Source organism: Calypte anna, chromosome 5A (assembly GCF_003957555.1).
Source record: "Calypte anna isolate BGI_N300 chromosome 5A, bCalAnn1_v1.p, whole genome shotgun sequence".
NCBI classification, from domain to species: domain Eukaryota; kingdom Metazoa; phylum Chordata; class Aves; order Apodiformes; family Trochilidae; genus Calypte; species Calypte anna.
Window position 1 is genome coordinate 28,765,527 of NC_044251.1, and position 25,551 is coordinate 28,791,077.

The window sequence follows — 25,551 nt, forward strand, 5'->3', positions numbered from 1 at the left end:
CTGTTTTTGAAGGGCGTTAGATTGGTTCAGGTTATCTTATGCAGTTTCACTCCCAGTGGGAAGAATCAGGATACATTTTCTTTAGCTATAAAAGTAGCCCAAGAAGGTGTGGCACCAACAGCGTCCAGCTGCTCCTTCCTGCAAGCCCTATTTGTCAATTCTTCAGCTGCACTGCTTCTGTTTCATTTACTCTGTGCTAAAAACTGGGCAAAATGAAATTATCTGATACACAATGGGACAAGGTACCAAATTCCTAATGTTGGTTAAATTTCAACAAACAGGACCACTATTAACTGAAGATATCATGGTCAGACATTACTGTGATGTACCTGGAGTCTCTGGAGTTGTGTCTTTTTACCCAAAAGGTCAGGCCGTGGTTCCTTCTCTAGTTCTAATTTGGCTTTGATGGCAGATAATTTCTTCTGCAAAGGTGCAAAACCAGCATCAAAGTCCCTGTGTTGTGATATCAAATTCTAGATGGAGAAAGAAAAGGGAAAAAATCCAGCATTTGACATATATCCCTCAGCATTATCACAGAATCACAGACTTGTCACGGTTGGAAAAGACCCCTCAGATCATTGCGTCCAACTGTCAAGCCCTCCCATGTAGTGGAACAGAGCGACCAGGTGCCTCTGATCATCAAGAAGTGGGTGTGAGCCGCTATCAACTCCACCTGTGCCCAGCCAGGGCAGGGCCCCTATGGAGCATGTGCAAGACCATGGGGCCAATAAATAGTGAGGCTCACACTCACCGAGGCAGCTCATTCTAGAGCTAGCTAGAGAGCGGCTGGTTGCTTCCATAGCAGCAGACCATCTTTGCTAGTTCCACACTGTGGGCAATAGACTCAGATCAAACCCACGAGTCTATATCACCGTATCAACGCGTCGATCCCGGACAAGAGAACTCCTTTCCGGCTACACTCCCACCCCCCAATGAAATATATATTTTTATATCTGTATCATCCACAAGAGAATGTCCTGAGGTGCCTCATCTACACGGTTTTTATATATTTTCAGTGACAGTAATTTCTCCGCCTCCCTGGGCAGCCCGTTCCAGTGCCTAACTACTCTCAGTAAAGAAATTCTTCCTCATGTCTAGTCTAAACCTCCCCTGGTCTCTCTCAGCCTCTTCTTCTCCAAACTAAACACTCCCAGTTACCTCAGCAGCCCTCACAGAGCTTGTTCTGCAGACCCTTCACCAACTTGGTTGCTCTTCTCTGAACTTGCTCCAGCAGCTCAATGGCTTTCTTGTACTCACAGTATTTGAGGTGAGGTCTCACCAATGCCAAATACAAGGGCACAATCACTTCCCTTCTCCTGGCCACACTGTTCCTGATACAAGTCAGGATGCTGCTGGCATCCTTGGCCATGTGGGCCACTGCTGGCTCATATTCAGCTGGATGTCACTCAGCACCTCCAGGACCTTTTCTGCCAGGCAGCTTTCCAGCCACTCCTCCCCAAGTCTGTAGCATTGCATGGGGTTGCTGTGGCCAAAATGCAGGATCCAGCACTTGGGTTTGTTAAATATAATCTTATTGACCTTGGCCCACTGGTCCAGACTATCCAGGTCCCTTTTGTCAATGTCAATTTCATACTCAGAATACCAAGCTACACTATGCAACAGACCACAAATTTATTAGAATATTATATCAAACTTGAAAAATGGATTAAGCACAGCTAGTTAGCACTAAATTTGTATCTGTAAAACTGGCTTACTGAAAGATTGATAATTGTCTCTGTCACAGGAAAATACTCTATATAGTCTTTGAAGCCCACCTGGAGTTTGCTCTTGCTTTGCAGCAGCCTTTTATGTAGAATTTCTCTTTCCTTTGAAGCTTCAGCTACTTCTTGCAGGAAAGACTTTGCTTTTTCCTCACCAAGGATGTTGTGTAGCAAATCTTTCTTCAGCTGTAATGTCATCAACTTCTCTTTGAATTGGGAGCTTTCAGCTAGAGCAGCCTAAAGGAGAAAAATTCTTCCAGTGAAATCATATCAGAATACTAAAAACCATATAACTATATTATTCTCACACAAGTCACACAACTAAAGCAGTATGACAAAGTCAGGTAAAAACAGCATGCTGGGCTGACAAGGGGTAACAGAAGGTACCTGGACAGTGCCCAGTTAAAGGAAAAGTCTTCCTGATAATGTTAGAAGCACCAGGACTGCATCCATTTTGTGAACAGAAATAGAGGAAAGCTGTACTATGGAAAGAGTTGTCTGTGCAGAGGAGAGGCCTAAACAACCAACAGAAAGGACAGCTTGAATGCTCATCCCGAGGAGAAACTCCATCCCTGTTCACAGACACATTCATTCTGGAAATCACAGGGATGACAAAGTAACAAACACCTTCCTGGGCACATGCAGAAATCATGCATTTCCCACAACTATATTACTACACAGTTCTTAACAAATTCCCCAGATTTCCTCAGCAGGGAGATTGGGCTATGCTAAACAACGTTATCATTATGACATCTAACACTTTAATTCAGCCAGCTCCATTAACAACTCCAGTTAACCATACAAAGGCCAGAAAATAAGACATTCTGCTACAGCTAGATTTAAGTATAAACTTCTGCACTCTGGGGTTTCCTGACTTACTGGAAAGGCCCTTCCAGCTGCTGCTGTCTGGCAGCTGTATGCAGGCAGCTGCTGGCATAGTTTGGGAAAACAGAAACCAAGTATCAGTTTCTGAACTTAGTAACAGGTTTGCTACCTCAATGTGAGCCAGCACTGGCTCCGGAGTCTCCAGGTACATCTGGACTGATGGCTTCCACTGTTCAAACTCTTGCAGGGGGTTTTGGAAGAGTCTTCTCAGTTGGCTTTCTATATCAGTGCTCATTTTAGATGTCTTGCCTTTAACACTGCAAGGATAAAGGACAGCCGAGAGAAAGATTATGAAGAAATCCAAGTCCAAACATCCTATTCATCAAGGCTTGAATTGACACAACACTCGTGTAAACTGTATCCAGCACAAAAGCCTCAGTCTTTTTTACTGTCTGAGCCTGGTAGTGCATACTGACAGCTGCTCTGTCAGTCAGACACATCCAACCAAACTTTATTTAGATGCCATAAGACACATTTGTCTCTTGTGCAACTGTGTATCTGGTATTACTTCCACTTTCCAGCCGCTAGCAGCCTCTCCTTGTACGTGATCTTTCTTGGCTGCTATCACCAGCATTATTTAGCAAAACTTATTATCAGGGGAGCCTCTGTGGCTGATGGGAGGAACAAGACAGGACTGTCTAGAATTTAACTGTAGTTGTACTTATTACTGAGTCTTTGTTCCTTTAAAAATTACATAAAGAAATCCTCGATCACCCTATGCTATTATGAGAAGACATATTTTATTCAGATACATTTTTTTTAAATTTTGTTTTTATATTAATATATCTAAGTGATTATGAGAAAAGCTTTGTATTAATAAATATATATTCACATACATGCAAGAACTATGTGTGTGTGTGTGTGTGTGTGTACATTTTGGAAAAAACAATAATAAAAAATTAGCACACATTTATTAAATAATCAGGCTTCTCTTTAAAGGCTTATCCAAAATACAGCTGAGTTAACAAGGCCTAGCAGTGACACACCCCAGGCAGCTGCCTCCTGTTTTTCTCAGCCTTCCTGGTTTCCCACTTTGCAGAATCCTCTTTGATATGGCAGATTGCAGCCCAAACTGTACATTCATATGGGAACAGTGCCCTCCAACTTCAAGACACGAGGGAAAAAGCAACGCCAGTCAACATTAATACTGCCTTTCTATAAAAACAGAAACCATATTCTTACCTGTGTCACTGCGACATTACGGACCTAAACAAAGGCAAGCTTGCAGAGGCCAAAAGTTCCACAAATAGAAAGTTCTGACATTACATATCCTTTGCCATTTGCTCTGCTGCCCCTGCCAGGCTCAGCAGAAGCTGCCAGACTTTGCAAAGAAACTTTGGAGAGAAGCTGGCAAAAGAGCAGCTTCCATTTTCTACTCAGAGGGCAGTCCCTGCTTTATCTGCTTCTCTTTCAACATCGTTTACTTGGTAGCTTTTGAACTGAAAGCTTTTCCCATAATGACCTGTAACCCTTCCAGCAGAGCAGCATACTGGACAGAGGAAAATAAGCTTGCATATGGTAAAACTGACCTTTGTTTTCCTTTAAAAAAAGTGATCTTCTAGTCTGCAAAATTTGCTGCAGCTTCTTTACTTCCTGATTCCAGACAGCCTGGAAACGGAAACACTGAAGTCTGGGGAGAGGCTAAACTTTCAGAGTTTCCAACCCTGGGCAAGTTGAAAACAGGAATCATGCATAAATGCTGCCAGGAGAAGGGGAGGAAAGCCTGCCAAGTAATTGCTAAGGCTGATGAGTCACCACAACAAGCTCAACAAGGGAGGGCCATAATTCTTTGGAACTGTTTACTACTACAGCTTCTGTCCTGATTTTCTAGTTGCTGTCATGAAAGGCAAGCAAAATACATAAATTGCTATTATAAAATGCTAAGAAGATCAAATTAGCTGCCAACAATCTAATTTTCTTCAAACCATACACAATATTAATGATGCACGAACACTGCTTGAAAATGGCCAGCAGCCTACAGCTCCTAGCAAATGGCTGAAATTACAGGCTTCCTGAAATGGGGAGGCAGATGTAATTAGCAAAGGCCTTTCTTTCTTTTCCCTTCACCTACAATCAAATGGCATATAAATTTTTTCTTAGGCTCTTGTCAATCTCTTCAGTGTCTGAGGGAAGATTTCCCCCACCCCCCAGTATAATCAGATTTCCCATTACCTTTGGTACTGCTGTATTGCAGAAACAACACTCTCAGCATGTGGCTGCACATCTTGGGAAAACCGTAGCAGTTCCTTAAGCTGACCCTTCAGCCTCTCAACCTTGGACTCTTCTGCAGCCAGAGCTGCTCTTGTTGCCTTGATTATAAAAATAATGAACAGATCACACCTTATGAACTGTGGCACATGTCTAGGACATGAAATTAAAAGATAAGGCTGTCTCTCAGGTCAAGTCCCCTTTCTGCTGCCTTTTTTCCTGGTTGTAAGGAATATGGATTTGCAAAGGCAGAAATCATTCTCAGAACAGTTTTGCTCCTGCAGGCTTTCTCTCATCTCTCCTCACACTGCCCAGCCCCTGCATCTGATCTTCAGGGTGCAGTTTGAACAGAGTGAAACACAAACAGGTTCCAGTTTCCTTTCACTGCTTACAGTATATAACATCAGATGCATTTCTGAAGCACTCTTAACTGTGTCTATTTGCATGAACAGACCTTTCTCAAAGACTCATATATACAGAATTCTAGGGTCACATAAACATAATTCTAGGGAAATAAAACCAACAAAAATCCCACACAAATGTAGTAGGATTGAACCAGCTTGTATTTTGTGGATCCTTTTTGCATATAATTTTCCCAGCTAGTCCTGCTGGGTTCTAGACATACAAATAGCAAAGAAAGGCATTTTGAGAACAGATAATAAATGCAAAAAACAACCCTCAAATAGAAGTGGTAAAAATTCCTAACTACTCTAAGTATGACAAAATTTTTTCACTCATTTTTGCAATAGATTGATAGTGGTGTAGATACTGAATTGCTACAAACTTCATATTTCCTAGGAATGAAGATGTGTTTGATTGTAGATTGGTAACCATCCTACAGGGATTAAGGATATAGCATAGAAATGGTCTCACCAAATGCCCAGGAAATATGTGTTTGTGTGTACATGCATATATTTGTACATACAGCAAAGCATTATTTTTTCTGTTTCTTTTTAAGTAGAGCAAATTGTGTTATTTTTTCTGTATTGTGCTCTTTTTGTACATGGTCCCTTTGAAAGACAAACTCCAACACATCCTCCAATCTTGTTCCCTCTGTTCAAAGTGAGATACAGGTTAGAATAGTTGATTCCATTGTTATTATTTAGATGTTCCTCAGTTTTCTCCATACATGCTCATGTTCTCCTTATCAGCTTTAAACAATGGGACAGACACCCACTGGATGTGCCTATGTGCAGTCAATATATGACTGAACTTGATCCTGATGATTTTAGGCATACAAGGGGTAACAACTTACATTGCATTTTCTCCATAGAGTTACAAATCCATCTTCAGTATTTTCCCCTTTCCCAGGGTCCAGGTCATTTTCTAGTCTCTCTAGGTCATTTCTCAACTCCTGGACTTCTGCATTTAATTGTCTGGCTTGGGACTTGTACGCACTTTCTGACTGCTGGATCTTGAGCAATCTGTCCTCCTCCTCACTACCCAGCAATTTCAGCTTCTCTAAGGCTTTTCTTAGTGCTTCAAGTTCATCCTTCATTCTGTCAGCTCCAAGTGGGGAGGTATTCTGAATCACCTCTGCACACTGAGTTTCAAGGTGCTTCCATTTCTTTCCACCGCTCCTAATGGTTTTGGCAATTTCCTGCAGAAAGATGTTAAATAAAGTTTAGCTGTGGGAATGGTAAGTTCAGGAAAAAGCTGAAAGCAGTAGGAAAAAAAAAAAGACCACCTCTCCTGACTGTACATATTTTGTTCTTCACTTCCTTCCTAAGTACTTTTGTTTGGTTTTTTTTTAATTTTTTTAATTTTTTTTTCAGAAAACCAGAAGCAAGGGTTGGTTATTTGACTGCCTTCTGAGAAAATACTTACTGCCATGATTCTGAAAATATTGGATTGATTGTTATAGATGCTTGTGACCTGAGATCCCCAAGAAAGAAAACAGGAGCTGCAGGCACCAAGAAATACTGAAGTCAGATCTCTGAGAGATTTAAAACTAAACAGTGGCACCAGAATATTGGATTCTGTTTTGAAAACTGGTATTTTTATCACCAGCTCTAAACTCTTGAAACCTGTGAGACTTCAGGCTTCTTTTGGCTCATAATTACCATAATTGCCATTTAAACAAATATAAAGGGCAAGATACTCAAAGAACCACGTAACTGTGGGAGATCAGGCTTTCAGAAAAACAAGAGACCAGCCTGTGACTCCTGCTACAGTTGGGAGAACCAACTAAAACTAACAGTTTTAGGACCTGATACAACTGTTCTCCTCTAACCTGTATTAGAATTATGACCTTATTTTGTTGGGTTTTTTGTTTTATGGTTTTTTTCCAAGTACAGTGTTGAGCAGTTTGAGAAACAAATACAGGAATGAAGAACACACAATCCTAGTTCCTTGTTAGAATTATATTGTGTCAGGACCTTTAGTGCCTTTAACCTGTCCTCTGCTGAAGTCTTGGTTGCTTCTCCAAGGCAAGAGTTTAATCTTTGTGTCACACCATTCAGCCACAATTGAAACTGGTTGACGTTAGCGCTGTACTGCTCGTGTTCCTTGGTTATCTTTTCAAGCAGTTTCACTCTGCGCTGTAACAAGAGACATCAGAAGCCATGAGGACAGTGCTTATCTGGCTCTTTTTTCTTTACACTAATACAGAATTTATAAACAAGAGTCCCTTTCCACAAGCTCTGATAGCAGCTGGCCCCCACAGGAATTCACAGTTCACCTCAAGAAAAAGGACACAAAAGACTTAAGGCTTGTCTCTGCCTGGGCTGTGCTGCAAGCTCCCAATGGCTGCTCTCTGAGGAAAGGAGACAAACTGCAAAGTCCTCTCAGGTGAATTTCTAGCTTCCTCTTTCCAAAGCTTCCTATACTCTCATTAGAAAAAGAGACAGAAGAATGTTTCTGGGTTTGACACTAGAAGACAAGCAATTATGTTCCTCTCACTGGTTTAAAAGGAAGATGACCATGCAACAGATTGAATTTGCCTGTGAAAAAAGAGAGTATGAAAGTCTGTGCTCAGGGCATGCAAGTTGTTTCAAAGTGTTTATTACTTCAACAGGCTGTATAAAAAGTGATCATCAACTTCAAGGTACCTTAGAAATCATGTAGCCCAGGAACTTCCATACTTACCTAGCAGATCACAAACTATCCTATTGTGGTATTGCAGACCCGGGATGCAAATTTAAATTTAGAGACCAGACTTCATTTTCTGAGTTACTGCATGTGTATCTCATAATCAACAACCCCTGATGCTGCAAAGCCTGCACATCATGAATGGCTCCTCACTGATCCAGTCTGGCACCCCTCACAACAAAGCAGAGTCACATTTTCTTCGACTATCCTTATTTGTCAGCTAAAGTTTAGACCTGCTGAAGAAAATGTTACATAAAGCACAAGGAATCTTGGTTTTGTTGTTTCACTAATATAATGCCCAATCTAAGTATTATCTCCTACAAAATCGGACACTTTTTTTCTTTCTCTTCAATAGCTGACATGGAGAAAAATTGAGGTTCACTCCAGTTACATTAGAAAAAACAGTTCCTTGCATCCAGTGCCTGCAGCACCCTTGAAAGGCTTTGCTGTCAGACAAGTTGAGTTTCATTTTGAATAATATGGGACACGTCATATGCTTTTGAGCAGAGCTTGATCCCAGCTGCCTTCAGCAAAGAGCAGGGTGATAACTGCTATTGCAGGCAGAGTTTCAAAGTTCTCCTGCATTTCCCTTCTCACTTTGAGGCTCTGGGCATGTCGCTGCATCCATCAACCTGCTTGAGCTAGTAGTGTCCCATTGCTACTCCTGTCAGCCTTTCTCCAGAGCAGCAGAAGGGTGGCATGAGCATCAGTCATCATGGGATCTCCCAGACACTGTGAGGTGATGGTGCCTCTGAGACTTTGCCCTTCACCTTTGGGGAAGGGACCCAAGGTACTGTACAAAGCCACCACTGTCCTGATATCCACTGGTGTTACCACACCGGTCACTGCTTTCCACACTACCACCACACTCTCTACTGACTTGTGCAAATCAGGAGTGTCTCCGCTAAGGCTAGCTGACTTGCTTTAGGACAGAAGATGGACATCTAAGGGACAGCTGCTTCCCATGGAGGATGAAATGCTACTCACTTATAAGGGCAGGACTTTTAATAACATCACCTATGCACACATGGGTTTGGATGAGATAAAAAAAAAAGAATTATGACTGCAAACTTCTGTGGCGAAGATGTATCCAGCAGAACACCTCACTTGCTTCCTAAATCCCCTTGCCTTGATTCTCAAATCTGCAGAGGTGCATACAGGTTACATGATTCTCACCTTGATTTCAAGTTAGGGGCTTGAAGAATGCAATCTTACAGTGGTGTAAATGAGCCAAATACTGAAGTGAAACAACTCAACCCTAGCTATTGATTTCAGAGAATTAGGCTAATTTGTTGGACTGACAGAAGCTTCTAAGGGAGCAACTCAAAATAACAAAGCAGAGCTATTATTAAATTGAAAAGTCTTATGCTTAGCGAGTTAAAAAGGGAAGTTGAAATGACCCACCCCTAGCCAGGCTATTCAGCCAAAACAAAGGAGCACACAGTTTGGACACTCCTGTTATTTTGTGAGGTCAAGGAAGAGATGCTATGGATCTGCACAGACTGTGCTAACTGTCAAATAAAAGGTTTAGAAAGAGCTGGCTCAGGCCCCTGTCGTCCCCCCCAGAGGTTAGGCAGGGAAACTTTCTGGTCATGGAAAATATGGTATCACCTGCTTATGTTGAGTTAGTGTTAAACTCCATCTCCATATGCACTTGGTTAACGTGAGGAGGCATTAAACAAGGACACGACCATGGAAAGAGAGCACCAAGAGGAAAACAATGGGTTTGCCACTGGCCACAGAGGAAGAAATGTGTCTGGGCAGGATATGAGCAGCCCTCGGTACTCAAGTGGAGTGGATGGAGACATAGAAAACCCTAAGCTCCCCCTACAGTCAGGAAAGGCAAACAAGCCTCATCTGGAAGGCAAACTAAAGCCCATAAAGGAAATTCCTTCTTTAAAGCTTGTGGCATCTCAAAGGGAGTCCAAAAATCTCCTGTAGTCCTTCCTGGTGCTTTTAGTCTTAGGTTTAGGGTACATAAGGATTGGCATTGTAAATATTTAGGTTTCACTTAACAGAGACAACATGGACTGAAATTCATTTGATGTGCTCAGATATTTTATATCATAATTTCTCTTACCATTTTCAGTCATCATTTTGTGCTAAAACCAACAACCATCTACCTCTGCATATTTTTATTCTACTAGGCAAGGGAAAGCACATGGGAAATGGCTGCAACATATAAACAATATCCCTGTTGATTTAATAAAAAGAAAATTATGTTTTAAAAAATTTGGGAATAAGGACACATTAGCACCAAGAAAGAAAAAAAAACCCAAACGCTTCCACCATTTGCTCATACCAGAGAAGCAGTGTCAGAGACAAACTATTTAAGAAATGCTGTTCAAGAGCTTGCCTTCTGATAGAGATGGACAACTGCACGGGAGCTAAAAATGGTTTTCAAACACAAGTGTAATCTACAAACACCAGTGAGTCTCCTCTGGCAGGCAGCTCAGACATTCAGCTGGCATGTGCAAGTCACATTTAGCCTGGCCTCTTATCATGCGAGGGGCTGGAGCAACCCTCTTACAACTCCTGTGTCTCTTTCATTCATTCCTCCTTCCCACTGGAAGAGGTGGCAGAGTTTCTCTAACTGGCTTTATACTTTCCAACATGATTCCCAAGATGCTTGTAACCTTGGCATTAGTTAATGAGCTCTGCATTTATTTCAGCTACACAACCCAAGGCTTCCCAGCTCCCTTCTTTGTTCCATACCCCCTGAAAGAGCTGGATTTTCTCATTCCATCCCTCTATGAAATGTGGTATTTGTAAAGAAAAGCTTTTTCTAGTGTCTCAGTTGGCTGGAGACATAAAGACATAAGTTATCTAAGTATTATGAGCCACTTGCTGATCTCATTTATGCCAGCAAGTATCCAAGTCAGTTAGAGAAATTACACTACATAAAAGCAGTCTCAAAGAGGTCACATTCTGGCTTTGAGTATTTAAATGAGTATTCAAATTTCAAATTTGAGAGTATTGTTTTATTAAAATAGTTAATGACTGTCTCCTGCTTCAAAACCAAAGACAAATTGTGGTTAGAAGGGAGAATCTTAATGGCAATTTAGATAGACAACACCTGAATTCCCAAGAACATTCTTATTTATAAATCTAGTTGCCTTGTAATGAGATCTACCTTTAAAAATAAATAATCAGTGTTGAGGCACAAGTCTGTTGGTGGCTTACAGACTCTCAGCAGCAGCTACAGTCACAGAATTGCCAAATATGCTGGGCTTTGGAGAGACTTATTAGCAGCTGTGACATCCTTATGGCTAAAAAAATTTTTAACAGAGAAAGTATCTGTAGAGCAAGCAGAGCAATGACATGAGCATTCCAATCATATTGTTCTTCTAGTGGGATCTGAAGTTAACTTTGTATGACAGCACCTGGAGGGGGTAAGCATACATCCCTGTCAGGATAGAGTTTTGGGCTGGGGTTTAGGTGTGGGAACAGAAAGACATTGTGGCAGAGGTAGATGGCAGACCCCATGTTAGGAAAATTGCTTGGTTGTGCACCAGGTAATTCCTGCCTGTGGGATTTCTGGAAGCTAGTGTTGAGACAAAGACTAAATTTTCATTTTTATATACTTGGGGTAGATGTGTCTATAAGCATTGCAAATATCCCTTTGGTTATCTCTATTGATACAGGCTAGGAACAAACTGACTCTCCTGCCTACCTGCAGAAGTCTGCCCCTCAGTCATGCCACATGGTCCAATCCTGTCTTTACCTGAATTTTAGAAGCGAAAAGAATAAACCTTATCTGAAATCTTTACCCAGGAAAAGGGTAAAGGAAATCACTGGCACTGAAGGATAGAAGATTAGCATCAGGAAAGAATTAGTATCTGTGTGCAGTGAAAATCTTTTAGATACTGGAACTGGCTAGTTAAGCTGGCTCCCACCTCCACATTTCCCACTTCTGCAGGCAGGGAATAAAGCTCTGGATCTGGACTAATGCCAATTCCTTCAACAAGGACTCATGCATGTAATATTCCCTGGCTCCAAGAATGGGTACTTTGCGTCTGGTTATACAAGAACCACTGATATGCTGAAAGATGAGGAAAATTCAAACTTTATGCAGAGATGACCTAACCCAGTATTCACCAGGTTACAGCAAGCAGCTTGAATTACTTTACAACATACTATTAAATGCAGCATAAAAGCATCTCAACAGCTTATCTTGGGCTGAGATGACTGCTTCAAACAGTCCACTGACTGAAGGAACAGGGGTCCTCAGCTCTTTCTTTTTTTTTTTTTCTTTTTTTTTTTTTTCAGTCCTATCAGCTATGCCCCATAGCAAAAAATACTGTATACTTGTGAAATCTGAACACCTCCCACTCTTTATAGGCATACCTGAGCTTCTTCTCTGATTCCTTCATATTCCAGCTTCATTTTCTTCTGAACATCTTCATCAACACTGGGGTCACCTATCCTGCTGAACAAGGAAGCAGCTTCCTCTAGCAGCCTTTCCAGTAGGACTGACTGATTTAAGACATCATTCAGCAGAACCTGAGCGTGGCTTAGCTGCCACTTCTTCTCCTTTAAGCCAAGCTGCAACTCAATGTCAGGCTCCAAGGTCACCTTCATGTTGTGAATCCATTCATAAAACTCATCTTGGGCTTTCAGGTACTCACTCCAGTGCAGCCAAACCCACTCAATACGACTGTTGGGAAGAGCAAGAGAGACAAGTTAGATTGAACTGTGACAGGAGCAGTTGAGACTGGCAAAATCAAAAGGCCTTGGAAGCAAAAGACGAGGTTCTCAGTAATTTGAAAAAGCTCTGACTTCAGAGGATCCAGATATACTTCCCATGTCCTCTCTGCTCTGGGGAGGAAATACCCTGTAGAAGGACCCTGACCCTAGCCAAATTCATCATTCAAGAGCATGAGGTGGGATGTTTGTGAAGGCAGAGATCAGTCTTCTGCATGCTCATAGGACTGGGATTAGCAGCTCAGATTGCTATCTGCAATCCACACAGCAGAGAAAGGCAAGAAGCACTTTCTAAAAACACTGGATGGGACAACTGCCTCAATACATCAAATAGCAGTCTTGTGCCAAATAGGTTTGTCTTACCTGTGACAGTGAGTAATGTATATGGCTGTCTCTTCCCACAAGGCTTTAATGTCTTTCAGTTTAGATAGTACCTCATGCTTCTTATCCTCGCCAATGCTGCGAAGAGCAGCCTCTGCCTTCACAAGAATCAAGTCAATTTTCAAGCTGCCTTCTGGTTCCAGTGCACGTATTTTCTATGAGAAAAACAAATGAGACTGAAAGCATGAAAAGAAGGCAAGGCTAACTGTGCCATATAAACTTGGTTTTTTCCCAAAAATCATGATGTTCTTTCTGTAAAGCCTCTCCTGAACAGAAAATATGAACTTGTCTTCAGATTTGTTTATTATTAAACAACCTAAAGACTGAATGAAAAACCATGTAGCAATTGAAAAACATTTTAAAATAGGTACAAAACCCAGATCATCTTCTATCAAATACCTGCAGCTGTGTTTCAATTGCAGTTATAAAGTTCTAGAACTATGTTGCCATGTGCCAGTTATTCTCCCCCACCTGCCAAAAAGCATAGAAGCAAATCTCCACAGGGTATGCTGCAACATCTCAGTTTTAAGCTCTACTTTAGGAAATCAGGAAACATATTCAAAAAGCTTCCTATTGCAAATCAAAGTTGGCTGAGAACACAAGCCAAGAAAAATTAACCAGTGGTATTTTCTGCCTCCTCCCAGTTTCTGCTTTGATCCTAAATTTCTAAGCTATGAATTGGTGAAAATGTGTATCTTATACAAACTGTAATGCCAGGGACTGAAAGCTAAGCCATTCAATTGAAAGTAGATTCTCTTCCTCTACCACAAGATGGAAAATCAGCACAACTTCTTTAGAACGTAACAGATTAATTATGTCCTGATTTGGATGTCAGCTTTCAGCATCACTTTATCTAAATTTCTGACACCATCAGATTAGCTTTACATGCTGTTCTTCCACAAACCCCTGGCAAACTGCAGGCTCTCAAGTTTGAAAGAAAAAGCTTATATAATGAAAACATTGAGAGGCTCAAAATCAGCAATTACTTTGGAAAGATTTAGCCCAAGTGATTTATTCCCCAAAATCACATCAGTTGTTGCAAAGTCAAGACTAAAGCACAAGCCAGTGCCAGAGATTTCCAATCTCATATTCTGAGAAAGGACTGTTCTTTTGGCAAGGACACAGTCCATGTGATGTACAAACTGGTGTTTGGATGCACTATCTACTATGAAAAGTGAGATTAAAAGAATCCAGGAAAGAAGGGACAAAGGTGGGGCACAGAAAGAAAATAAAAGCCATAGATATCCCCCTGCGGGAAAAATTTAAGGGTAAAGTTGTATTCTAAGCTTCACATTTTCCCACCAAATGAAACAGTCAGAGAGAAAGCAGTGACTGGACAGGCATTTTTCATTTTCAAATCTCTTTTTTAAATGATTGCTATATTTAGATGGCATTTTCATTTACAAATTAACAGAAAATAAACCACAGGAAGGAAGCTTGAAAAAAAAGGCAAGCCAGATGCAAAATGGAACCGAAAAATGATCACTGGATTTGAAAACAGACAATAGGTGAAGCAGTGAGCACATGAGGAAATGTGAGCTGGATAGGGAAGCCAGGCCCAGAAAGTAGGCAGGATGAGGGAGCAGAAGATGGATAAGGTATACATTGGAAGAGAGAACAGGAACTTTTTATTCTTTACAATGATGCATTTCCAAAGTCAGAATTGGAAAAAACCTTCTAACATTATTTTTTCCATGTTAAAGACATCTTCCAAAGCCTACAGAAGCAACAGGTTTCAGTTCAGACTGTATTAAGTCACCACAACCCTCTATACCTCATCTATTGTTACCTATTGTTACCACTACCATGAATGAATCCCTTTGCCAAACTTACACTCCCCCTACTCAAGTTTCTGTGTTTCTTGCATGTTTTTCTGACACTGTACATATCATAGTTTCCCTGAAAAAAGCAAAAAGTAAAAAAAATTAAGGGGCAGAAATAAATCTATAGACCAAGAGGAAATACTTCAGATTTTTCTGACTGACATGCAAGTCTAGCCATCAGCCATCACTCCATGAACAGTCTCTATATTATGCCAGAGGCAAGATTCAGACTCCAATGAGACTCAGCTAAGGAAAAAGGATGAACACATTGCTGTACTACTGTGTAGATTACCTCATCCTCTATGTAAGCCCGTAATGTCTTTTTAGAGTTAAAACTTATTAAGAGGCAGTTCAGACGTGAGTAGACACACAAAAAGAAAGACTTCTGGGTAAATAATTATAAGAAATATTTGGCCATTTAATGTAAAGAAGAGACTAGTTGGAATTCAAGGCAACACAATTATAAAAATAGTTTCAATGTTCATCATAGGAATACCATCGCTCCCTCTAATTAGGGATGGTAGAGATGGGACAAACAGGAGTGTTTCATTCTCTAAGATTACAAGATCAAGATATCATCTAATGAAACTGAAGTTAACGAACATGAAATCCCAGTAAGAGTGCAAACACAATGCAGCAGAATCTCTGTGAGAAGATTTATATAAAAGATTAAGTAAGACCGGAAAAAAAATGAAAACATTTACCCTTTCATTAGACAGATTATAAAGGGGAGCTGTAAACCTACTTCTCACTAGGGTTTATGGAAAAGGACAAAAGGATTACTCAGGACAAAAGGATTACTCTAGAACAGCCCATTACTAGATCTCTGCAATCATTATCTGTGCCAGGGTCCTAGAGAAGATGGAACACTGATGTGATTTGATTCTCTCATCCTGTATGCTGGACTTCTGCAAACAACTATCTGGTAATTGCAAGCAGCAACTCAATTGTTTCAGGTTGGAGCATGCTCATAGGAGAGTGTAAACATTTTTAACCTGCCAAACCTGCTGCTAGTCTTCCAAATAATTCTGTAAAGCTTGGCAGTCTGTGATATCAAATTACCATCTTCTTTTTCTACAATATCTGTAAACATTGTGCAGATGGAAAAATTAGAAAGAATACTGATGTAACTCATTCACTCAGGACCAATATTCCACTAAGCAGGGGCAGCTGACTGCTTCGTTAATGGAAAACTCCAGAGCTCACAGCAATAACTGCAGCAACAATGGCAGCAGTGACATCCACCTCTGAACCACTAGATCACTCTTCCCTTACCTCAGTCTCTCTTAGTCTGGCTTCTAGGGCAGATCGAGGTCCCTTGGTGTTGTCATTGATTCTCAGTCTCTCTTGGATAGCTTTCATCCAAGCTTCTGCATTCTCCACGCTACTGTCAAATTCATCCTGTAGCTGCTGAGTCATTGCATTAGAAGAATCTGAAAGAATTAGAAACAGGGGATTAAGTTTTGGTTAAGACCTGAGCAGGAATTCACTGAAGACAGTCTAAAAGAACAAGAAAGAAAAGCTAATGATGTTATGGCTTTCCTTTTTGATGATAATATCAAAAAATGTAGCAGTATCGGGATTCAGCCAAGCACAGAGAACACATTCACGCTGCAGCTTTCCCAAATGAAAATACACCAGGAAACAAAAAGAAGGTAGGGAACTGTGGGAGGCTCCATTACAGTAAACAGATTTAATTCAAAGCTTTCAAATGAGATTACTTTGGTGTTTGTGGTGTATTCCAGATTTGCTACACCAATCACAAAGTCTTTCTGTCTCTTCCCAGAGCCGAGTCAGTACAAACAACTTCCAGGCTACAATGCCCTTCCAGGCTCACATACCGAGTACCTGAAACCAAACTAGCAGAGCACTTCAGGACATACTTAATTTAGAGTTAAATGAACCCTTTAAAGCTAGTGAGATCAGGATCAGATGCTTAGGCCATCAGTTGTTCTGCTGAGACCATAGTGAGGTTATTCGAATGCACACATAGTGAGTCTGGGATACACAGACAACAGGAACTGGCCAGCAACTGTAGAGACAAACCACCCGCAAGCCACTAAATGGGAGTATCAACAACAATGGGTTTCCTATTTGCCACCTCTCTTTTTCTCTACCAGGCTCCAAGCTTTTAATTTTCCCCTCCCTCTCCCTTGTTGCCCCTTTCCAATCAGCAGGTGGGTAGTTGGCTGCTCTGTTAATCTGTTCCTGTGTCTTCTCTGCTGAGAGCATCAGCTGCTGCCGAGATGGCCTCCTTTGTGTCTGTACCATAGAGGAGATCCATCCTACACGTGCCCTTAGGCACTGCCCTACTAAACTTGACTAATAAGTATGAATCATAACAAAGCTCCCTGTAGGCCAGCACTGCTGAACTGAACAGAAAGATAGCCATTGACATTAAATGGGTTTGGAATGCATCCTACAACTACTGCCAGCCAAGCAGTCAATGTCTCTTGTAAATTAAAAGATTCTTCCTCTTTATTATTCATCACTGAAATATTTTTGCAGCACAAAGTTTGAGGCTTAATTACTGAACCCAAGTTCATTGTGCAGAATTCAGTTCCAAAGCAGTCCCCTTGGTTTCCATGAGACAATTCATGTGGAAGAAAGTGCTTGGTGTGAGAGGTCAACCATGTCTCTTGGTGAAGCTGGACCTTTGGTGTTTTGTTACTCTAACTCTAAAGCTTCATCTTTTTAAGGGAGAGCCATCCCTCTTCAGCCCACTGGCAGAAAGCTTCCCACCATCCCACCATGTTGCTGTTCATGAGGGAAAAGGATTCATGCAATATTAGATGTCCTCCCTTGTAGCTCCCTGTACATTTTCTTCCACATTAGATCAGAGCAAACAAGATGTTAGTGTTCACAACACTAATGCCTGGCCACAGAAACAGCCTAAATTGTTGCTTCCCAGCCTTCATCAAGCTTTAGGCTCAACAGGCCCCAGAACAAAGCAAGAGAACTGCACCTGCAAAGCAGCTACTGCCCTACCCACTGGGACTGCTGGAGCAGGAGATGGGTCAGACCTCTACACACAGACAAGCAGAACTGCATGTGCATGGAAGAGGGAATTCCTCCCTCAGATGGGCCAGAATCCAAAACCATAACTCTCAGATCTAGACAGCCATTTTAAAATGTGTGACCTCACCTTGAAAAGATTAAAGTATAGAACAGGATGTACTGGATTTAGTGAGGGTGGTGTGGCATGGGGCAGCTACTCCCTCTCTCAGATATAAAAAATATGACAGGATATACAATTAGAGCTAACCTCATTGGCTTACACAACAAGAGTCCTAAAGATGAAGCCAGCTGAAGGAGTAATGTTATTCTCAGTGGATCCCTACATAGCTATGGCCTTCTCCAACTATGACTGGTCCAGAACTGACATTTCTGAACTATAATCATCCAACCCTCAGAAAAAAAGAACACATTTCTTCATAGCTGACTGATCAACTCATTTTCACATTAACATTTTTCATTATATCATGCAGCTGTAGTTGGACTATCCCCCTAACTTTCTGTTACATACATGTATTTATAAGCAAATAGTTGCTGAATACTTGAGTTGTGCTGATTCCAGTTATGCTGCTGTGAAACAAAAACTCCTGGTACATTTGCTGGATCAACCTTTGATGAGGATTGGCATTCATTTCCTAGGAGAGGCTTCTATTCCTGGCAACATCCATATCATATTTAAAACTGGCTTCAGGACTTTAGTCATGGAGTAGCCAGTATAGAACATTATGTTATCCTAGTCACATTTCTTATGAAAAGTAGAGGGCAATTATACATGGTTAAGAAACACTGGAAAAATTACTTTCATCTAACATGAAGAAAACTACACTCTGCCCTCATGCTGCTCTCCTCTGACACCAAGACTTTTTGTCCAAAACCCATAGATACCCAGCCCCCCATCCCACACACAGGCATTCCACATAAGCAGACAACGCAGGAAAACATGGAAAATGTTCCTTTGCTATTAAGATCACCTGTTTGCAAAGGAAGAGAAACACTTTGCTGCTCCAACTGCCTGCATGACATTGTTGACTGATTTTGATCAAGGAATTCCTACACCTAGCAGTACAAAAATAATTAAATTTAGCATGGACTCTGACCCAGTGGCCAGGCAGATTTCACAGTAGTTATGACTTGCAATATCTGGCATGGACTTGGGCTGCCTCTTGAGACCAGCTGGGTCCTGTCCTCCCTCCTTCCTCATGCCCATCTGCCAGATCTTGGCTGAAGCATTCAACTACCTTGTCCCCACTCAGCAGGCATTAAAGGCATGGATTGGTATCTGCAAGGAGAAAGTATGTTTCTGACGTATTCCCTGCCTGGGAGGAAGAACAGCTGCTGACTATCTGGAATCTGGCAATATCTGCAATTTCTTTGTTAACAGTCTTAAAGCTGGGATAAATTATTACTTGTTAAGTGTTAATGAATCAATAGTGTTTAAGCCATTTCTGATGCATCAATGGGACTAAATGATTGAGCAATACTTCTGAACATCCAAACCAGAGCCCTCATCAGTACAAGAACACAAAGGAGACTCAGCAGCACCTGAAACAGACCTGAACTGCTGAGCTGTGCAAAGCCAGCTTTCACAGAGCAACCTGCAACAGCAACAGACCACTAGGGCCACCTCTACTGCTGTGTGGCAATCCCTGTCCCAGGCTTCAAGCTCAGTCACTATGACCCAGTTGTCAGGGAAAGCCTCCACCTAATCACAGGTGTGATCCTCTGAGCAATTGGTACAAAATTATTTTCACCACTGTAATTTTCAAATGCATGTAGCTGTTCAAACACATTTTCATTTTAATGTCACTTGAATCAACATATTAAGTCATACAATGGAAGGTGTATTTATATTACAGAAAGCACTTAGCATCTCTATATGTATGTCACTAAATTAGGGTAATAACTGCATTAAGAAATTTGGGCATAGATAATGAGAAGCTGGGCAAAACCAAATTTTATTTATTCAAATGCAATAACACAGTTACTCAGTAGAGGTAAGAAAGAATCATATTTTGGGGTATTGAGCCCAACTAACCCAGGACAGCTCCTATAGCATGTGCAGAGGTTATAAAAAGCATGTTTCAAGACCAAGAAAATGTAAAGACACAAAACTGTAAAGACACTAGCTCCAGAACCCTTTTGCTGAACCTCTTCCCAACACTAGTCATTCTACCTTCTCTGCATCACCCTCCATGGCTCCCTAGACACCAGTCAGCAGTGTCTGGGTGGGCACACATGTTTTAGTGCCACGGAGAGCAAGATGGCTCAGCCCTCACCCAGTTGCTCTGACAGACCCACTGCACACCCACAGCACAAGCAGGGTTTGTACTGGGCTGCCTGCAGCTCTGTTACCACTGTTGGGTATCTGCAGCTTTGGAAGAGGGAAAGATGAACTATGACAGCATCACTTCCCTTCTCTCTTTAAGGCACAAAACCACTTAGTAAGTAGGAATGTCAGAGGGCTTTAACCCACCACATGTTCCCAAACTCCCTAAGGCAGCTGGCACAGCACTGGGGGCACATCTGATGTCCCCTTAGCTTGACTATGGGCCACATACTGAGTTCCCCAACATGAATGTATAAGATCCAAAGCAAGAGCAAGATGGGTTTTGTTTATAAAATCTGCACAGCCCCTGAGCTATGCCCCATTTGTGCTGGGCTAGACTGAAGAGAAACAGAAGCACCCCTGTATCAACTGTGGTTTTGGAGCCCTCTTGATGAGAGGGCAGATTTTAGATGACTGCTCTGCCTTATAGCTCTCAGAGCCACTACATGGAAGCAACATGACTGAAGCAAGAGGAGATGCTTGGGTATCCACAGCAGATCCTGACAGACCATCATCCACCTAATCCACCCTGACTCACACGACCAAATTTCTCTGAGCACTTCTCCCTTAAACACAGTTCCTTCAGCAATCTTTCTAGTGCATCTAATAAATCTTGGTATGGTGTTGCAATATTCACTTATTCCATGCACTATTGAGATATTTTAATGTTCCTTTGTGAGTGCAGTATTATTTTGTTAGGACTTTTCTACTTTGTGATGTTTCCTAACATATTATTTTCTCTCTGCCAAGTCATGTTGTATTTTTTGAGAAAAAAAAAAACATTTCTTAAAATGTTTCCCACAAGCACTCCCATTTTACACATTCTTTTAAACCCTACATTTATTGAACACAGGCCTCAAAATGGTTTCAGTATGTCTTGGGTTCCTATATTTATGTACTATTTGACTAGTTTCCAGAACCTAGTTCTTACAAAAACAGAAGTACAAAAAAGGTCCAGGAAGTTCAAATCACTCACCATTAGGGAGACTGTTTTCCATTTACTCAAATACTTCAAACTTGTCATAACCCCCTCCATTTTGTTCTAGGACTGAATGTTGGAAAAAAAAAAAACCCAACCAAAACCAAAACAAACAAAAAAACCCCCAAATCACTGGGCTGTGTCAAATTTTATACATATACATGTGTGTGGAAGCAACTTTGGTTCTGGGAATTGTATCTAGGACGATTCAGTAACTTTTCAGCTTCCCTGGATCCTTCAAAGAGAGAAGCAGCAAAGCTGAGAGCTCTGCTCCATCTGCTTCAGGCTGGAGCTCAGTCAGTCCTTGGCAGGGACCAGAGGGAGCTTTGCCTTTTCAAAGCTGAGTATTGTTGGTTTACTCCAGGAGAAGCTTTACTGAATCACATTACTGGTAGCTGATGCTTTACCAGCCAAGGGACTGAAAGCTTCCAGGGGAGCAGCACCCCCCAAGAGCTGAGTTAAACTGCCTGAGGAGGTGCAGAAGCCCTCGTGTTTTCAAATAAAAGGTGTAGTTATTGCCAGCATAAACTTTTAGAGGCTCAAACCAGTAATTCTATCACCTTGGGCATCTTCCAACACAGTGTCTTCCTGTGTTATTTGCAATAAGTGTTTATGACAGTCAGTGGTTGTTTGCCCTAATTAATGAGCTAGAGAATAAATAGTTTTCTGGAATAAACACATACATATCCTAGTTACAAGCATCCCCTTCAAGCAAGGAATGCTAACACAAGTACATACACCCTCATGCATACTGTAACTATTTCCTTCCCCTTACCAAACAGTCTATAGGAAGCCTATGGCTAATGCAAGATATTCCACCACAACATGATCACACCATACAATTTCCTCTCTATTTGATACAGAAAAGTGAAAAGAAGAGACATGTTGTGCACAGGCTAAGTCTCAAAAAAAGCTGTTTGTTTTTTTCCAATCATTTATTTAAAAAATGATTTCAGACTTTGGTGAGAGCCAGTGCAAATAAGATACCATTTTGCTTTCTAAGATTGCTGTGGAAATTGTAATTCCCAGGCCTAAGAAGCCATTTCCTAGAAAGAGAGACTAAAATTTTAAAATAGTCCTATATCTGAATAGAACCACCATGTGGAACTAAGACAGAGTTGGTTCCTGGGGCTATCTTCCCTTTCAGTATCAGGAATGACAATCAGTGGATCTAACCACAGCATTTTTATTTTTTATATTTCAATCTGAATTCATTTGGAAATAAAAGGTATAGGTTAGTTCTTGAACCTATTCATTACAAATCTCTTCCCACTCCATACACACCACTCACACACTTCTGCATTTCTAGGTCACTCTAAGAGATGGGCTGGTCTACTCTGAATCAATTAGGTAAGTAAAATGCAGGCTTCAGTACTAGTCTAAAGGTTTAGATTTTGATCTTCAAACCCCACATCATTGAGGTATTAAACAATCTTTAGAGCATTTATTCTCTCAGATCCCTGGGGAGTAAAGCTGTCTCTATGCCCTTTCTACATAATACCTCAGGTTCAAAGGCACTTTCATTCCTGACTCTAGGTAATAAGGAAATACTTGAAAGGACAAGAACTAAACTGACAATTCAGTTAATAAACACTGCAAAGAGTGATTTTCAACCTTTTCTAATATGTATCCTTTCAAGTGTCTCTACAGAGATGCAGATCTCTGCTTAGTGACTTTAAACAAGAAGCTTCCTTTTCCTAGTTACCATTCCCAGACTCCTGTGTCTGGGAAGTCACAGGTTAAACACCTCTGCTCCATATTTCAGCAGAGATTGTTCAGATCCAGTGACTCTACTTCAGAATTTGCCCCTGAAAGACACCTGTAGGCTTACCAGCAATCTACATCTTGTCCCCAGCTGCTGAGGTAGGCTAGGCTCTTCTCATGCTGCCTTGAGCAGTTTTACCATCAGTCAGACAAAAAAAAAAAAAAAAAAAGCACTGCAAGCCAACAGCATTAGTGTCCTGGTCTCTGAAGGCTAGAATTTATGTGTTTCATTATCTCCCATTTGTCCTCTACAGACTGTATGATTCCTCAGTACTGGCTGCCAGTCACAGCACTGATTTACTGACTAATAAACCTCTGGGGTATCTGCCTCTTGGCTAGAGATGAGGGAACAATTCAGAGTGAATAATTTATCTGGAAATCATTGCTCTTTTGTTGGTCATATATTGTGTACCGATAATCTCATTTTCTCAAAGGTGTGGTTATTTCTAACTATTTGCCACATATAGTCTGCAAATTAGTTTCCCTCTGTAGACTGTTCCTAAGTAATTCTTCCATGTGATTCTTAATACCCCAGCTGTGCTGCTTAATTTTGTTTTGGCATCACAACTTTAGTAAGAAACTGTGTCTTCCCCTGACGGCTGGCAGCAGCACTTCTCATTTCTGTGCTGTTTGTCACAGGATATCTCCCCAGGGCCATTTTCATAATCATGACCCCAATGTGTTAAGTCATGTACAGAGTGTGCTTTCACAGGTCCCTGCGGTGAGAAGAAATGCCCCACAGCTAAAAGGATAATACCCCTGTCCTGAAGAGATTACAGATGACATGTGTGTCAGAAGGGGTTCAGCAGTGAAAGGAAGGTGAAAATGTACTCAGGGACAGATCTGGGTGGAGGGAAGAAAGGGCTATTCAAGGCTGCAGCTGCACTTCCAGCTCTCTGTTCAAGCTCTGGTGGTTCCACCACCCACGTCCTCTGCCCACCCCTTGAAGCCATAGATACTCAAAAAGATATCCCTGCCAGATGCAGGTCTCCGCATGAGGCTTGCAAAGAATACTGAGACTCAGAAGTGTGTCTCACACAAGGAGAGAGGATCCATGGCACTGAAACTCAGGCTGTTGATGGGACACCTCAAGCACTGCAATTCCCTGGGGAGTCAGCGCAAGAGAGGAGCACTTCCAGGCAGGGATGCACACCAGTGGGGGGGCAGCTTTCCTTCTGCAGGAATCCTATGTCCTGGAGAGGCCTAAGATTGTAACATGGGCTCTCAGGGCAACAGGATGTCAATCTATCTCCCAGTTTGAATCTTTCCCACTTAAACATTGCTGTTTCCACATTTGGAACTGGAGTTTTTTTACACATACATTTCTTTTCCTTTTACAAAGCCAGTGTTAAATCTTATTTGACCATCAGCCAAATGCCTCTACCTCAGACTGAGCAATAGTGTGCAATCTGGGAGCACTAAGCGCACAGCTCTTAAAATAATAGACCTTTTAAATCAAGTATTTACTAAAATATTTGTGAGAAAGTCACTTGCAAGTACTTAACAAGTACACTCTAAGGGCATGGTATCTTTTGTCCCCTTCAGAAGAACAGATGTTCCACAAAACATGTCTCAGATATATGTTCAGAACATTATCATTAGTATGAGACTAATAAGATGCTTATACAGAAAAACTAAGATTCACTGGATTTTTTTTTTTAAAGAAAGGTAGCCTGCAAGTAGGACATTACTAATTTTAAATACTGGAATTGTTGATTAAAATACACGAATGATTTTCATGGGATGAAACTACATGAATATGAAAAAGTCAGCAGATTTTAATTTGTATTGAATGGACTTAACTGTTTATATGAAGAAAAATGACCACTGTAAGTGCTAAATACTTGTAATGCTGTCAAATATATACAGCAGAATAAGTAAAGCTAGACCAGAATGGCCAACATTCTGGACATAATTTAAAGTAGTATTTGCATTAGGGAGATAATGCCACGTTTTATATTGCCAAAAGGCATTGTTTTGTGTTCAAACTCATGGGTGAACAAGGACTGCTTGTGTCCCAAGCAAAATACATTATCAGAAATGCCAGCAACCTCATCCCCAAGCTCAGAAACAAAGTAGACCACTGCAAAATGGTTGATGTTTAAATTAATTTCAAACAGCTGAGAATATTCCTGGAACTGAATAAAACTGCTGCCTTCTTGTGACTCATTTTTGCCAGAACTGTTGCAGTTTCCATGTCTTCGTCACCCTCCCCCTGTGCGTGCTGGCCGGGCGCTGTGGGTTAAAGAGGGAGATCACATTCTGCTTTCAGACCCCTCCCAGCAGCTGCTGGAGCCAGTGTGCTTTCCTTTCTGTGAAAAAACCAGCATCACCCCAACTCCAGCACTCTGATAGCCCAGGACTTCACAACAGGGGTGTAGAAAGCCTCCGAGATGAAGCAACACTGCCTTTTTTTGTAGTCTTTTTAGTCTGAGGACTGAAATCCTACAGTTTATAAAACTAAAGGGGATTAGAGCCTTCTCATAATGAGATTAATCAAAAGTAAAATGAAGAGTAAAGTGGCAGTAGGACACAGCAGTAAGCCACATTTCTCAGCAGTCTTGTCTCCAGTGAGGACCAGAAGGTTATTTAAAGCTGTGATCACAGATAATTGCTGTGCTGAGCAGCAAGAGTAGTCGATGCTTATTCTTCTCA

The 25,551-nt window shown here is 41.3% G+C and overlaps 1 protein-coding gene across 2 annotated transcripts in view; it reads right to left on the reverse strand.

The window, feature by feature from the left end:
• SYNE3 (spectrin repeat containing nuclear envelope family member 3) overlaps positions 1-25,551 on the reverse strand; it is a 60,398-nt gene that overhangs the window by 20,652 nt on the left and 14,195 nt on the right. For both annotated transcript variants that reach the window (XM_030451858.1, XM_030451859.1), the window contains exons 2-10: positions 16,088-16,245; positions 12,972-13,144; positions 12,252-12,561; positions 7,193-7,354; positions 6,070-6,414; positions 4,779-4,915; positions 2,716-2,863; positions 1,776-1,958; positions 330-473 (exon numbers count right to left, since the gene is read on the reverse strand). In XM_030451858.1, coding sequence (XP_030307718.1) covers positions 330-473; positions 1,776-1,958; positions 2,716-2,863; positions 4,779-4,915; positions 6,070-6,414; positions 7,193-7,354; positions 12,252-12,561; positions 12,972-13,144; positions 16,088-16,231 — 1,746 coding nt within the window. In that variant the 5' untranslated portion in view covers positions 16,232-16,245. The remainder of the gene's footprint in view (positions 1-329; positions 474-1,775; positions 1,959-2,715; positions 2,864-4,778; positions 4,916-6,069; positions 6,415-7,192; positions 7,355-12,251; positions 12,562-12,971; positions 13,145-16,087; positions 16,246-25,551) is intronic.